General features: G+C 40.9%; 1 protein-coding gene across 1 annotated transcript; it reads left to right on the top strand.

Annotated features, from left to right (window-relative positions):
* The first annotated feature begins 336 nt into the window (after nucleotides 1–336).
* On the top strand, nucleotides 337–12,826 carry RGTA1 (RAB geranylgeranyl transferase alpha subunit 1). Its single transcript, XM_078590220.1, has 10 exons — nucleotides 337–510; nucleotides 894–989; nucleotides 1,062–1,213; nucleotides 1,316–1,475; nucleotides 1,839–2,005; nucleotides 2,552–2,656; nucleotides 3,074–3,856; nucleotides 3,962–4,148; nucleotides 11,802–11,985; nucleotides 12,352–12,826. The coding sequence occupies exons 1-10, from the start codon at nucleotides 337–339 to the stop codon at nucleotides 12,750–12,752; spliced, it is 2,409 nt and encodes an 802-aa protein (XP_078446346.1). The 3' UTR covers nucleotides 12,753–12,826.
* The last annotated feature ends 1,607 nt before the right edge of the window (nucleotides 12,827–14,433 follow it).

The following is a 14,433-nucleotide window of genomic DNA, read 5'->3' as shown; positions in this document are numbered from 1 at the left end:
AACCCTTAAAAAATGTTGGTTTGCATGCATGATTTGTGGTACATCGATATGCGGAGACGAGACTACGCGGGCAGGCCATTATTTTCTGGCAGAACGAGCGAGTCGCAGGAGAGCGACGAGAACAGCCCATTACGACATGGACTGAGATGGCAGAAGGTCGATAGTCCGTGATGGAATACATTGAGGCCTTCGAGGAGTACCGGATGCGTTGTCGATTCGTGGAGGACCTTTGGATTGCATCGGCATGTTTGCCCACGAGCTTCGGCCGGCCCTCTGCAGCATGGTGCTTAAGTGCAACCCTACCGAGGTCAATAAAGCCAACACATAGTGTAGCACATGGAGCATCCGAGCGAGAAGGTCGTCGTTCACACGACCCCAGCTGCCCCTCGAGCTATCATCGCTCGACCCGCCCTGTCCGCGACTGCACAGACCTCGCAGATCGCCGGAGGGCAAGGGAACACCCCGGCCACTTCAGTGGGCTCCGCCCCACCAGCTCGGGCCGTCACTACTGTGAATCGTCCTGTCCAGGGTTAGTCCCGCCCCATTTTTTTGTCCACATCCTGTCCCGTCCAAGAAATTCTCGTTCCGTCCAACGTCCCGGGACGAAACAGGGCGTGCGTCAGCATTAGACCATTAAGAAATTGACACGTGGCGCAGCATGTGTTTCGGGCAGCTGGACCTGTCAAACGCATACTTTACTCCCATAGGATGAAATAACCGTCCTCTCCCCCATCCAAGGCCCCAGACGGGACGGCTATTTCGTCCATGGACATAGAAATCGTCCTTGTCTATCGTCCGAAGTTCTGGACGGGACGGTTTTTTCGTCCACGGACTGTTCGTTCTGGTCCATCCATACTGGATTGACTATTCGTCGTCATCGTCACCGTCATCAGATGACGTCTGCTGATCCCAAAACTGCAGTCGAAGGTCACTACTTGGATCTGCAGATTGCCGGATCGACCGCGGATGCTAATGCTGTTCTTCCTCTGGTTCGATCGTGATCTCGACGTTTTTCGTTGAAGATTTGTTCTGATCTTCTTTTTTTCGAATCCGGAACGCAGAACTTGGTGGAGATCTGCTTCGGTTTTGAAGTTATCATGCACGGCCGGCCCCGCAAGGCTGCCAAGGCGGAGGAACTGGTAGCCTCGGCCGCCAAGGCCGAGAAGTTGAGGCAACTTCAATCTCTGGTCCTCGACAACCATCGGCGCCGGATGTATGGACGACGTATCTTCCTCAATCCTGTGATATCTTCTTCGTCTGTTTGATTCGGTTTCAGCTCCTCAGATCTGTCGATTTCGCCTTTTTCTTCCTGCAGTTACACTAAAGAAGCATTGGAAATTTGTGCGAAGCTGCTGGAACTCAACCCTGAGGTGTATACCGCATGGAATTACCGGAAACATGCCGTCAAGAGTAGTTTGGAGTCATGCGTTGATCAAGAACTCGTTCAGTCTATCCTCAGCCAGGAGCTTACAGTAGTAGGTTCTTCGATCCACCTCTCGTATCTCTCTCTCTCTCTCTCTATCTATTTCAGAGAAAAGTGGGTGCAATAATTTGTCAAAAGCGACGTATGTACTATCCTATCTGTCTGTCTAATCATCTATCTATCCATCTCTCAATCTATTCATCAATAAAACAATCCATCTTTCGATCATTCGTCTATCTACCTATCTATCTTATCGTCTGTATGTCTGTTTATCTATATATCTATCTAAATATTTTTTGTATCTATCTATCTATCTATTTTTGTATCTATTTATCTATCTATGTATCTATTTTCGTACCTATCAATCTATCTATCTAAAATATGTATCGAATTTAAAAATTTTGTTTTTCGAAAGGCTGAACTAGCGCTGAGGCGGAATCCTAAATGTTATGGCGCCTGGCATCATCGGAAATGGATTTTGAAGCTGGGATGCAAAGAGGCAGATTTCAATCAAGAGTTTCGGCTTCTGGATCTTTTGCTGAAGGCAGACTCGCGAAATTTCCATGGATGGAATCACCGGCGGTATATTTCTGTTCATAGCCATGGGCGTTTAATTTAGTCGTTAATCTAAATTAATATTCAATTCGATTGTAAATTGCAAGCGTTCATTTCGGAACGAAATAAATATCTGGGCCATTTGTGAAAATCAGGAAAATGCTACATACATTCTGAACAATACTGTAACGTCTGCATACCGATGCGGTTATGTTTAGATGATTTTTAATAATATGAAAGTATCATATAATCCACGTTCACTCATTAAAAGCATGGTTCTTTGATTTGGCATTAAGAGCACGTTCACTCATTTCCTTAAGATTAATTTCATTACCATTAATCGGTGGGTGGTTACCGACCCTTTTCAGGTGACCGCCTTTTTTGTTATTCAAGAAATAAAATTCATTACCATTAATACAAGTATACAACAATCTTATAAAAATAATAAAAAATAATGCTCGTAAGAAAAAACATTTACAGCCATCACATATCACACATCACATTCTGTTCGTGCTCGTTTCTTGGTCTCCAACAAATGTTTGTACTCTTTTTTTGATCTCCGATGAACCACAGGTTCGTTGCAGCCCTGGGTAGTGTGCCACAAGAAGAGGAACTCGATTTTACAACGGAGAAAATACATACAAACTTCAGCAACTATTCAGCGTGGCACAACCGATGGTATGCTCTGGTCGTTTCAGAATCTTATGTTCGTAAATTAATTATCTCGATTTAGCTCCTCCCAGCCTCACTGAGATGGATTTTTATGACAACTATTCGAGATACATTTGAAGTCTCCGTACATGCCCGTTAATTGAGTCATTTTGCAAGGCCCCAATTATGTTAATGTTTTTATTCACTCTTAAGAGACCGAGATTCGTGAATTGGACCACTTAGGAGGAGCTTGGAATACAAAGTTGCGAAATGTACTTTTGGTTTAACTTCTACGGTAGTTAAGTCTGGGTTTCTGCACTATGGACGTTTAGGGTTAAAGTTCGCTTTCCTATGCTCATTGATCTTTCTTCATGGCGTCATTTGAAATGAATGTATTTCTTTGTTGGCCAAATCTGACCGATCTGCATTTGAACTTGAGTGCAGTGCTATTCTTTCCAATTTGATGGGCCAGAAAGTCTCAGGATTTTCTCCTAAAGAAAAGGTTTTAACAGAGGAACTTGAGCTTATACATCAGGCTCTCTTTACAGATCCAGACGATCAAAGTGGATGGTTCTATCATTTTTGGCTTCTCGATCAAATTAGAGCTCAGGATTCTCTCTTTCTTATATCTACATGGCCTGCTCAGAGTTCCGAAGTTGTCCTAACTTTTAAGACAAGTTTGGAAGATACCCAGTCTTCAGATGATGTCCAAGATAATACCATATCCCTCCCTATTGTTTTATACTTTAGCAAAGCAGCCAAAAATGTTGACTCGACCACTGTCTCAGTGAATTCTGTCTTTACAGAAAGTGATTGCCTTGACTGGAAGGCCCTCTCTACAGATATTAATGCGGAAGCTAATTGCTGGGTTGCATATCTAAAGATTTCTGAAAGAAATTCGCAATCCCTTGAAGCTTATCCAGTAAAAGTGATCTTCAATCCCTCTCAAGGTCTCCTTTCCTTGGATGGCTGTCCTTTGGTCGAAGCTTCCTCTTATGAATTTTCCATAAAGATCGATCCGGACCGTGCAAGACACAGCCACAAAAAAACTGGAGCTGATGTGTTTAGCTGGGATCATGATTATTTTCTTGGGTTCAGCGCTGCTCAGACTTGCTCTTTAAAAGCTCCAAATCTGCAGCCAAAGGTAAAGGATCACTGTGATTGGCGTTCTGAGATCTTATCTGGGGAAATATTGCTTGTTCAGGAGCTAATATCTGAAATTAACTGGTGGGTTGATTCTTCAGAATCTTGTTTTGATGTGTACGAGGAAGATTTTTCCATCTAAGTTATTTCATAATACCTTAAATCATTCACTTTGTCTTTGGTTTGCAGTAAAATTGGAAAGCTCACCTTAGCTCGATTGTTCGTAGATCAATATCACATACTTTCTGGGATTGGATATACCAATTTGAAAATACAGTACGAAGAAGCGTTGCACATTTATGATGAATTAATGCAGTTAGATCCATTGCACGTGGGTTATTACAAGGATCAACGCAGCTTAGTCCTCATGGAACAGGTCACTCATTTTTTTCTCTTTCAATTATGATTCATCACTTTTTCGTAAAGCTTGGCACATAAAATTTCCCCCGCGTGACATATTCTAAGTGGATACAAGACTATATTTATCTGCGTCCATACTAAGGTTCTCCCGCATTTGTTTTTGAGTTCTGCTTTTTTATAAATAGTTAAAGATTAAATAGCGATTGTGGAGAGTAAGTGTTTGATGCTTCCTTTACAAGAACGTACCATCTCTGTCTCAAGAGAAGGAAATCAAATCAAGACACATGCCAATGCTTGCACATGTGAATCAGTTTAAAAGGGAAAACTGCGCAGGAGGGAGAAATCGCTGGAGGCCAGAACATAAGGAATCCCATCCATGGCTGGAGAGGGTTACGTCCATCCCTTGCAGCCAATCCTATCCTTCTTTCCTTGTTCCTCTAGTATTTCGGTGACTGAACTGGAAGCATTTCTTGGATATTCGCGTTTGGCTTGGAATTGAGTGAACCGGTGGTTTTTCTTGGACAATTCCATTTCTTGATACTGAATTTAGTGTATCAACTAGTATCAGGGCAAACGATCACCATCTAAACCTTACTAATAGATGGTCTTGATGAACAGTGGCAAGGCTTACGCCACAAAAGTTCTATCTGGTATACATCATCAACTCAAGGCTATGACCTTAAGTTAAGGCTGATAAGTCTCTGCTGAGGACTTACCACAACAAGAGGCAGTGCAGGACAGGTGGCTCATGTGCGTGCTAATTACATATGTGTCTTCGTTTGAATAAAGGTGGAAAGGGGCTTTATAAAGGGGAAGGTATTTTCCATTTTGGATTGTCAAGAATCAGTTTGGCATCAAGGTGGGAAGAACAGAGATTCTCCACTTCACCATCATCGAGAAGGGGCTGATCCGGGCGTCCATCTCAGATCCAGGAGGGAGCAGGTTGATCCAGATTCGATGATATATTACTCCTATTCCATTTCCAGTCTTCTCAACTTCCTGTACTCCTCTTGGTTAACTTTTTGTGTGTTCACGTTTTGAAATTGTTGACTTAGATTACTGCCTTCAGCGGGTGGCATTGTCCGAGTTCTAGCATCCATTTCCTAGATCTATTGGGAAGGATTTCGTTGAAGGTTATATCTCTCAGCCAGAAGTCCAATCGAGTTGGGACCTTAACATTATGGGATCAGAGCCACTCTGATTCTCAGAATAAATGGCAGGTCTGGAGGAGAGGATGAAGCATTGGCAAACAAGTTTGATGTGAATCGAAGCGGAGTAGCTAACACATTGGACCATATTACGCACTAGATGGCCAACATCGGCACCAGTTTGAAGATCAAGGCACCAGTGGTTGTGCAGGCCAACTCGGTTTCTGAAGCTCCAAGAAAGAAGAATAGAATCGACTGCAACTTAAACCATGACATCTGCCAGTTTTCTTTGGTTATCAACCAGAGGCATGGGTGAGGTGTGTAGAAAGGTTCTTTTGCCTCCACCCTATGCCTGATCATGGTAAACTCAATGGCATTGCCTATGTTAGATTCTGCCTTAACTTGGTTCATACATACTGAGGAGAATTTTGGTACGATTACTTGGGTGGATTTCAAGGCACACTTTGAAGGATGGTAGCAACTTTTTGAGATTCGACGAATGACTACTGTTAGTGAGTATTGGACTGAATTTGAAGCTATCACCCGGAAATTGCGCATTGTAGCTCCAGAGATCAAGGGAAGTGCCTATCTTAGAGGGTTAAAACCTGAAATTAGGGTTGAAGTCCTGTGCTTAGGTCTTTCGAATTAAGATAATTATGCATCTCTTTCTCGGGGCCGAATCCTATCTTGGTATACTCTATAGAGCATTGAAAACTGTTCCTCCAACTGCAGAGTTACCACCTAACACGACTTCAATGGCACGCACCAATACTCATAATGTAAATCAATACAAGTCTTTCCTTCACAACAAGGTGAATTCTTCTACTGGTAGCCAATCTATCCTCATTACTCAGCATTATGATTAGCAAAATAGGAGGAATCAGAGAATTACCGAGCTGAGTAGCAGCAAAGAAAAGATAAAGAACTTGCGACAACTGCATTGACAAGTTTAATCCTGGCCATCGCTGCAGGAAGAATCTTAATCTCATTATTAATCAGAGAAGGTGATGAGTCTTCCTTGCATTCTGATCCAGTTGAAGTGGAAGATTTGATGCAGATGGATGATGAATCAATAACAGATGGAGCTTTTTTCTTCTCCAGGGTAAATCTAAGGCTGGCGGAAAGGCAGTCTTTTCCATGATATTGCATCCTAACCCATATCTTGTTCATTTCTGTGAAGTTTTGAAGAATGAAATTGATAAGTATTTCAGCAGAGCTTATCGAAGACGGTGGTTCAAAAGGGGGGGAGACGCAACAACGAATGATATTTGAAGATGCGGGCTATAAATAACACCACGAGGGAAGGACAAAAGGAACACACGAATTCTTTTTCTTCCTCTAAGACCCCGTATGGGTGCGGGTGCTGGAGCAGTCGGAAGGGTCATTCCCGACGGTCAGCTTGGGGGAGATCCATCAGATCTTATACCGTATTCTTCTTTTCTTTTCTTATGTTTGTAGAACATTGGGGATACTTTTCTCATTTTGTTCTTCAATAGAAGTTGCGTTACTAGTTGAAGATCGATATATTGTGGAATTCCTGTTGATTGCTATCCCCATTATATCAACTAGTATCAGAGCTTCGTTGATTCCTGACCTCCCATATGGAAGACAGCCGGTTGGAGCCAATGGATGCAGATCCAGTTGCTGACGTTTTGACGCAAATTTTGAAGCAATTATTGCTGATGAACCCCAAGATCGAGAGTAGTACTGTGTCGGCGTCCACTACTGCTCCGGCGACAACAGTAAGCACAATGTGGTATGGCAGAGTACCTATCGCCTGCGAAACCTCAGCGTAAGCTAAATCGACATTTCGCAAAGGAGATCTACCTATTTTCTCCGGGGATCAGGCCCAATGAGGGCTCAATTGCATTGAGAGGTTTTTCTTTGTGAATACATTATCACATTCCAAAAAGCTAAATCTCAATCTTTATTTGGAAGGATCCGCTCAAGCCCAGTTTATATATGCCGAAAAGCAGTTCGGATTTGAAAACTGGTTCAACTTCAAACGGAAATTTGAACGTCGATGTGGTTTTTCTTCCAAGACTCTTCGGCAAAAGTTGTTCAACTTGCATCAGCTTGGTAATGTATCAGATTATAGAGCAGAGTTTGAATTACTCGTGGTTTATCTTCCTCCACTAGATGAAGACGTTTTGGAAACTGCTTACACGAATGGACTTAAGCCAGAAATTCGTGGCAGAAAATCCCAAAATATCGGTCATTCGGAATCAAACAAGTGATGGACATCTCCATTGAGGCCAAACCGAACGTCATGGTAATGTGACAAACTTGGCCAACCAACCAGAATGATTCAAGCAAAGAAGCCTGCCCACGACTAGAATGTTTCAATCTCATCTTCGTTGTCACATGTGCGAAACAGATGGACTACCACTTTCATGGCAGAAAATCTCCCACTGTGTTCACCGAGAAACTGACTGAAAATTTTTCATGACCTCCATGAAAGAAAATTATGATGTTAACTGATGAGGAGTTTAATTCAAGAAAAGGGAAGGGACTCTGTTACCATTGCAATGATAAATACCTACCAGGACATAGATGCAAGTGAGAGTTAAACATCTTCTTGGTAGAAGGAAATGCTACTGAAGACATGCTGGTCAACGATGAGGACATAATGCAAACGGATGACATCCCTATTTTGGAGGGCTCTTTATGTACAGTCCGTCCGGCTCCAAGTCCCAACGGCTCCTTGAAGGTTTGGGGCGAGCTATTGGAACATCCACTCATAATTCTCATTGATGGCGGCGCCTCTCATAACCTAATTCACATGAGAGTGGTCCGGTATTTCCATATTCCTGTTGAGGGGTCAATGAGTTTTGATCTCATTTTAGGAGATGGCTCTATCAGAAGGGCGACAGGGCTTTGCATGGACATACCACTTACAATTCAGTGCTTAAGCTTTATTCCAGATTTTATCCCGTCTGATTTGGGAAATATTAATATCATCCGTGGCATCCAGTGGCTGATGACACTTGGGGTGGTCTTCATGCAATTACGATGAGTTCATGATAAATTTTTGCGGGATGATCAGATTTTTACTTTCCAAGCAGATCAGATGCTAAATTCTTCCAAGGTATTTCCACGTCAGCCCATGCAGGCACATCAGGATTGACTTGAATCACTGGAAGAAACTATTTATGTCAACAAGAAACGTATTCGGCAACCAATAGAGGTATTTTCTACTGCTTCTAATCCATGCATTATCTTCTTACAACAGCAGTTCCCCACAGTTTTTGACATTCCAAAAACTCTTCCACCCAAAAGAGTAATCGATCATAAGGTGCATTTGATTCCAGGCCCGAAACACATCAATGTTCAAATCCATGGCATGGTGCATGTAGCATGCATTCAGTTGCAGACTGCTGGTAACTTCGGCCAGCCATTTCTGCTTGCTCTCCTTCCCGACTTCTCCCTGCATTCTCAATCTCCCTCTCCTTCTGCTTCGATCTCCTCCATTTCTTCTTCTTCTTCTTCTTCTTCCGCTTCAATCTCTCCTTCGATCCGTTATGTTTGCTTCAGATTCTTTCATATTGTCACTCTACGTATATGTAATGTCTTCTCTTTAGCTTCCAGTATCTATCCACTCTATTCTTCTTCCTCTCTCATGAGATCGATCCTCTGATTTCTTGCTATTTCCACCAGCGTTGCTAAGAACATAAACGTTATTATGTTTCATCATTAAAATTTCAACGTGTTTTCCCAGAGTAATCAAAAACGAGAATAACAGCTCGGCCTTTTCAAGATCAATTGCATTCCGGTCTAATCATCTACGAGATGAAATCTTGCAGAGCTTGAGGAAGTTCTTTCAGGTGAGAGGGTAGTGATCTGTGAAGAGATCTATCACAGTATCCCCCAGATTGGTCATGATTGCCACCGACATAATACCCGGCCAGAATCCACTTTTGCTGGTATCTTCATTTCCCCTCGTTTTTCATTTTTTGTTCTTTGCAGTAAAAAATACCCCTTCGCAGAACATTTAGGCGCCAAATTGATTGGTCCTGGATCCTCGCATTGGCCTTCCAAACTGAAAAGGGAGTGCGGGTCCAAAACCATCCGTCTTGTTCTCTGGGTCTTGGGTGGCACTGATTCAAGGTTTGTTGCGTGTCCAACAAGGCTGCCACCCTCTGGTCTGACAGGGCACTGCCTACCCTTGAATTCCATGTATTGTTGCAGCATTCCCCCATTGTGGCATCTGGGCATCAAGCAAGCACAAAGAGCTGAGGGAATGCCTCCCGCAAAGGGCCACCCAAAGACCATTGATCTGTCCAAAATCAAAATAGGGAGCCGTCTCCTAGATGGGCGGAGAAGAAGTCTTTGACTAGGAGGAAAATCTTTCTAAGGCCCCACCAAAACGACGACGTCCCTCTGCCGTGTAACCAATTTTGTTAGTAATGCTGTGTTCATGCTTTGTAGATTAGGATGCCCAAACCTCCTTGTTTGATAGGTCTGTGGATGAGATCCCATGCCGCCAGTGCTAGCCATCAACTCGACTCTGGTTGGCTGTGGCGCCTTTCCACAAGAAACGGCAGATCAGGCCTTGGGGATTCTGACCGATTCCTACAGACATCTTGAACACTGAGAGGTGGAAGATGGGGATTGACGACAATACTGACCTCACTAGCACCAATCGACCTCATCTGGAAAGTACCTTGGCTTGCCATCCTTCCATCCGTCTCTACCTTCTCTACCACCGGCTGCCTGTTGACCTTAACCATCCTCCCTCTGTCTGTTTGAAACATTATCTTATGTTCCAGAAAATTTTCATTTTTATTGATCAATTTAGCTTATGATTCCTATCTGAGCAAAAAGAAATTCCCTTACTTTACTGCAAGTATTTAGCCAAGCTACTGGAATTCAATTTTTAAATCTGCTTCAATAGTGGAAAAAAAAAGAATATTGTTGCTGATGTATTATCCAGATAAACAGGGATAGAAGACATTATGTGCAACTCAAATTCGATCACACCCTGGAGGGATACACCGAAGATAGGTGATGCATTCCAGAAAAATCCCAAAATTGTTCAACGTCAAGGGGTCCAAATGCTTTCACTAAATACATGATCAACCAAAACTTGATGCGTTCCAGAAAAATCCCTCGTCAAATACTCCAACGATAACAATGCAATAACCATAATTCAAAACAGAGGACCTCTGGGGCGTACAACGAACGTTGAGAAGTAGGGATAGAAGATAGAGACAGAGGCAGCTAGAGACGACTGAATCGGAGAGTCCCTGGTGAACCTCAAGCTGGAGGATCTCCACTTGTTGAAAGCAAAATCTTCAACTTCCTCCCACAATCAGACGCCAACACCTTTTAAAACAAAACCTACATGGAACATATCGTTGATGTCGCCCGTGCGTTGTTGATAGGTTTCCTCGGATGCGTCTGGGGCATTATCGTCATGCTGCTATGCTTCCTTTCTCTCTGTGTTGCCTTTAAATAGCACAGCCTTCCTTTGAGGCGGGCAGACTGAATGTTGGAGTTTAAGTAGTAGTTGGTTTCCTTTCTCTCTAGTCTCTTCAATATCCATGCTCCGCCTCCCTCCACGATCCCCCATCCCCGCGATCGTCTCTGCATCACCGTGTCATCAGGCGGCTCGTCCCTGGACGATCCCTACCCCCTCAGCTTGGCATCTTCTCCTACCCTTCCCCTTTCACCTCTCTACCCCGGGAATTCCCTACCTCGACTCATCCTCTTCCCCTTCCAATACGAACCTGGCACTAGGTTCGTATCAGTTGTCCATCGCACATGCATTGTCCCCGCCACGGGTAGCTTCCTCTGATACACGTCTTCTCTTCGTCCTATGATAGGTCCTCATAGGGACTCTATCACATGTCCTCGATTCTGAGGTTGCACCTGGAAAAGCTTTCTTACTGTAAGAGTGGAGAAGCTCTGATACAGGAGAGCTTGGGCCTTCGTGAGCCCATCAGCAACTCAAGCACAAGGATCCTTGTGAGGTCGTATTAAATGTGCCTCACAGGCTTTCACCGAAACATTGTCAAGAATCAGGAAAGTGAGAATGAGGAAAGGGGGAGTAATGAGATAAAGCAGGGGGTGGCAAAAACACTATTTCTCTCTGTATAGTTTTCTAGAATTATTCATTAACTGGATCTGGAGAATATTTCACTCTCCAACTTGAAGGGGATTGTTGAATGGGGATTTGTTTGGGCATTTTTTTTCAACTGTTGGTCTTCTATACCTCAACAGGACCCATTATTGGGTAGCTTATTCTAATCTGATTGGATTGACGGTCCTATTGCCAACAGACTTATGTCCTTTTTCTCTATATATATCAGTGCATTGAAATCTGATTTTTAAGTAAAGAAAAATTTTGATTTCTCTCTCATCTCCATGATCCTCTTCAGCAGTCACGAGCGGATATTTCAGGCTCTCTGATGGTTTTCTTATTTTTTGAATGGAACAAACATTAGGTTTCCATTAGTTCCTTTTTTACTCTCTACTGCTGCCGTGGATAAACTCAAACGTTTATGAGAATCACATTGCAGATGACTTTGGATGAGTCCATAGAGAAGCATTTATGGCTGTCAAAGGAATCTTCCTTTACAAGTGCTGATTGGAGTATTTGCTTGCGACTGAATAATATTTCCTTGACACGCATTGGGTCTGTTGAGCGCTTGTTATGGGTCACCATGCTAGACCTTAGTCACAATGAACTTCAATCAATCTCAGGTTAGAGACGATATTCCTTTCCAGGATTCTATCCCTTTTAACGTCAATTTATTTTGTGATGCAATATCTCTTACTTTTTTTCTTATGCCTTGAACTAATATTAAAAAAACTGTTACAACTGGTTTGAACCAGTAGATATTTTCGTTCTGAGTTTGTTTGAAATAAAGTGGCGTAAAAATGCAAAACCAACTGTTATTTATAAATTGTTAAACTATTTATCAAATTTCCCGTTTCCAGATGTCTATGATCTATGCATATCCGAAAAATATTGTGCCATGGGATTCTTTTCATATTTTATCACATTTTGATTCAGTTTTCTTTTTCTGACTCAAGCTTTTTTGTAACTCTTAACAACCACTTTGGTAGGTTTGGAAGCAATGCAACACCTGTCCCACTTGAACCTAAGCCACAACAATCTGAGCAGCATGTCTGCGTTGGAACCCTTGAAATCGAACATCTCTCTGCGAGTCTTGAACATCTCTTACAACGAGATTGGCGCCCATTCAATCGACACGAAAAGGTGCCTTCGAAGCTCATCGGCCTTACCCCAACAGACTGGAAGTTATGGAATCAACCAAGGATTTAATGAGTATGATGACAAGGAAATTAAGCTTCACTGGGATACAATCCAAATCTTCAAGAACATGCACCTTGTCCAATTCGATGTTGTGGGCAATCCTATCCTTACTGAGTCATTTAAAACCCTGATGATCAAGCTAATTCCTTCTCTTCAATGGTTTGATCATCAGCCAGTTCTTCGTTATTAAAAAAACTAATGATATAATTAATGTAGAAAAGTTGCAGCTGAATCAATGAAAATGTTTGTTTTACTGGTTTTTCACATGGGGCGTAAGTATCATCTGAGTTTCAATGCCCCTCATCTGATGTTTGAATACTTGAAAATTGCGTTGGTCTCCTGATATTCTGTCCAAGGACACGAGAGATAACTCAAGAAACTCAAGGATATTTTTATAGCTCAGTTTTTTATCTCCTGATAACATTTTTATGATTTAAATGCAGTTGGAAGCTTATGGTTAATATTTACATACTGATTTTACTGCCATATAAAATCTGGAAGCTAGTTTATTTTAATACAATAAAAAAATTACATTATTTTTAAGGATGATTAATCCTATTTTTCAGGGCTTGAAAAAAAGTATATATTTGAAGTTATTCCTGGAGTACTCACTGTACATGTCTAGCTTGTGAGAATATCATCGTAGTTAGTTCAGTAGTTCTTTATTTTAGTGCCACACTAAACATGGAAACTTATTAATTTAATATGATAAACATCCTACAGTATTTTAAGGATTGCTATTCCTATTTCTTAGGGTTCAAGCAAAAGTATTATTTAAATTTTTTTTCCCGAACAAACACACGTGATATATATTAGGTACCACAAGATGGTTAATACTTGATTAATGTTTTTAGTTCCACATTAAATCTGGAAACTTATTTTAAATACAATAAAAATCTTACAATATTTTTAATAATTATTATCTTTATTTCTTAAGATTTGAGAAACAGTATATGTTAAAATTATTTCTGGAACACATGATTTATATCTTATGAGTATATAATGGTAGTTACTTTTGTGGAAAATCAAATCTGGAAGCTTACTTATTTTCACACAATAAAAATCTTACAATCTTTGGAATAATGATTTTTCCTGTTTCCCAGGGCCGAATAAAAAAGTAAAATTTAAAATTATTCATGGAACGAATACACTAGGGGTATAGTGTGTAAGAACCTTATGATATATATATGAATACGTATTTTAATTCCGCATTAATCTATGAGCTTATGTATATTTTAAATCTCACAACATTATTAAGCATTATTACTCCTAATTTTCAGGGCTTGAGAAAAGAGTGTATTTGAAAGTGGACAATTATATATTGAAATTATTTCGTCAATAAATAACAGAGATACATATGTTATGTAAATATTATCGTAAATATATTAGAGAAATTAGGATCCAAAATCCTATTTTTATTCATCAATTCCTTGAATCGTTTTTACGATTGGCATCCCCTCAATTGAGGGCTAGTTAAAAAATACCGAAATTTTATTTTATCAATAAATTATGGTGATATAGAGCTGATGGATAACTGAGAAATTCTTATTTTTTTACTATCTGAGAATATCTGAGAATTTTTTTAGTTTGCTTATTTTTATACAACAAATCCTAGAATACTTTTTTCAACTGGCATTACTTTTATTCAAGGGTAGTAGAAAATTGTATTTTAAAATTTTTTCTCGAATAAATTACAGTGAGACATAGCTTACAGGAAATGTTTTGAATATCTTTAGGAAACATTTTTAGTTCCTCCTTAAATCTGGAATATTACTTATTTTTATACAATACATCATTAATTTTACAATTGGGATTCATTCCATTAAGGCTAGTAGAAAAGTATATATTGAAATTACTTAACGAATAAATTA

This window comes from Wolffia australiana, chromosome 18 (genome assembly GCF_029677425.1).
Source record: "Wolffia australiana isolate 7733 chromosome 18, ASM2967742v1".
NCBI classification, from domain to species: domain Eukaryota; kingdom Viridiplantae; phylum Streptophyta; class Magnoliopsida; order Alismatales; family Araceae; genus Wolffia; species Wolffia australiana.
The sequence above is the reverse complement of the archived record's forward strand: the minus strand, read 5'-3'. Positions and strand labels throughout refer to the sequence as shown.

What these genes read in the sequence shown, in the direction of transcription:
- RGTA1 (XM_078590220.1), top strand. Translation starts at nt 337, where the DNA reads ATGGAGCATCCGAGCGAGAAGGTCGTCGTTCACACGACCCCAGCTGCC. An exon ending in CTAATGCTGTTCTTCCTCTG is followed by an intron (nt 990 to 1,061) that starts GTTCGATCGTGA and finishes TCCGGAACGCAG; the next exon opens with AACTTGGTGGAGATCTGCTT. An exon ending in CATGGATGGAATCACCGGCG is followed by an intron (nt 2,006 to 2,551) that starts GTATATTTCTGT and finishes GATGAACCACAG; the next exon opens with GTTCGTTGCAGCCCTGGGTA.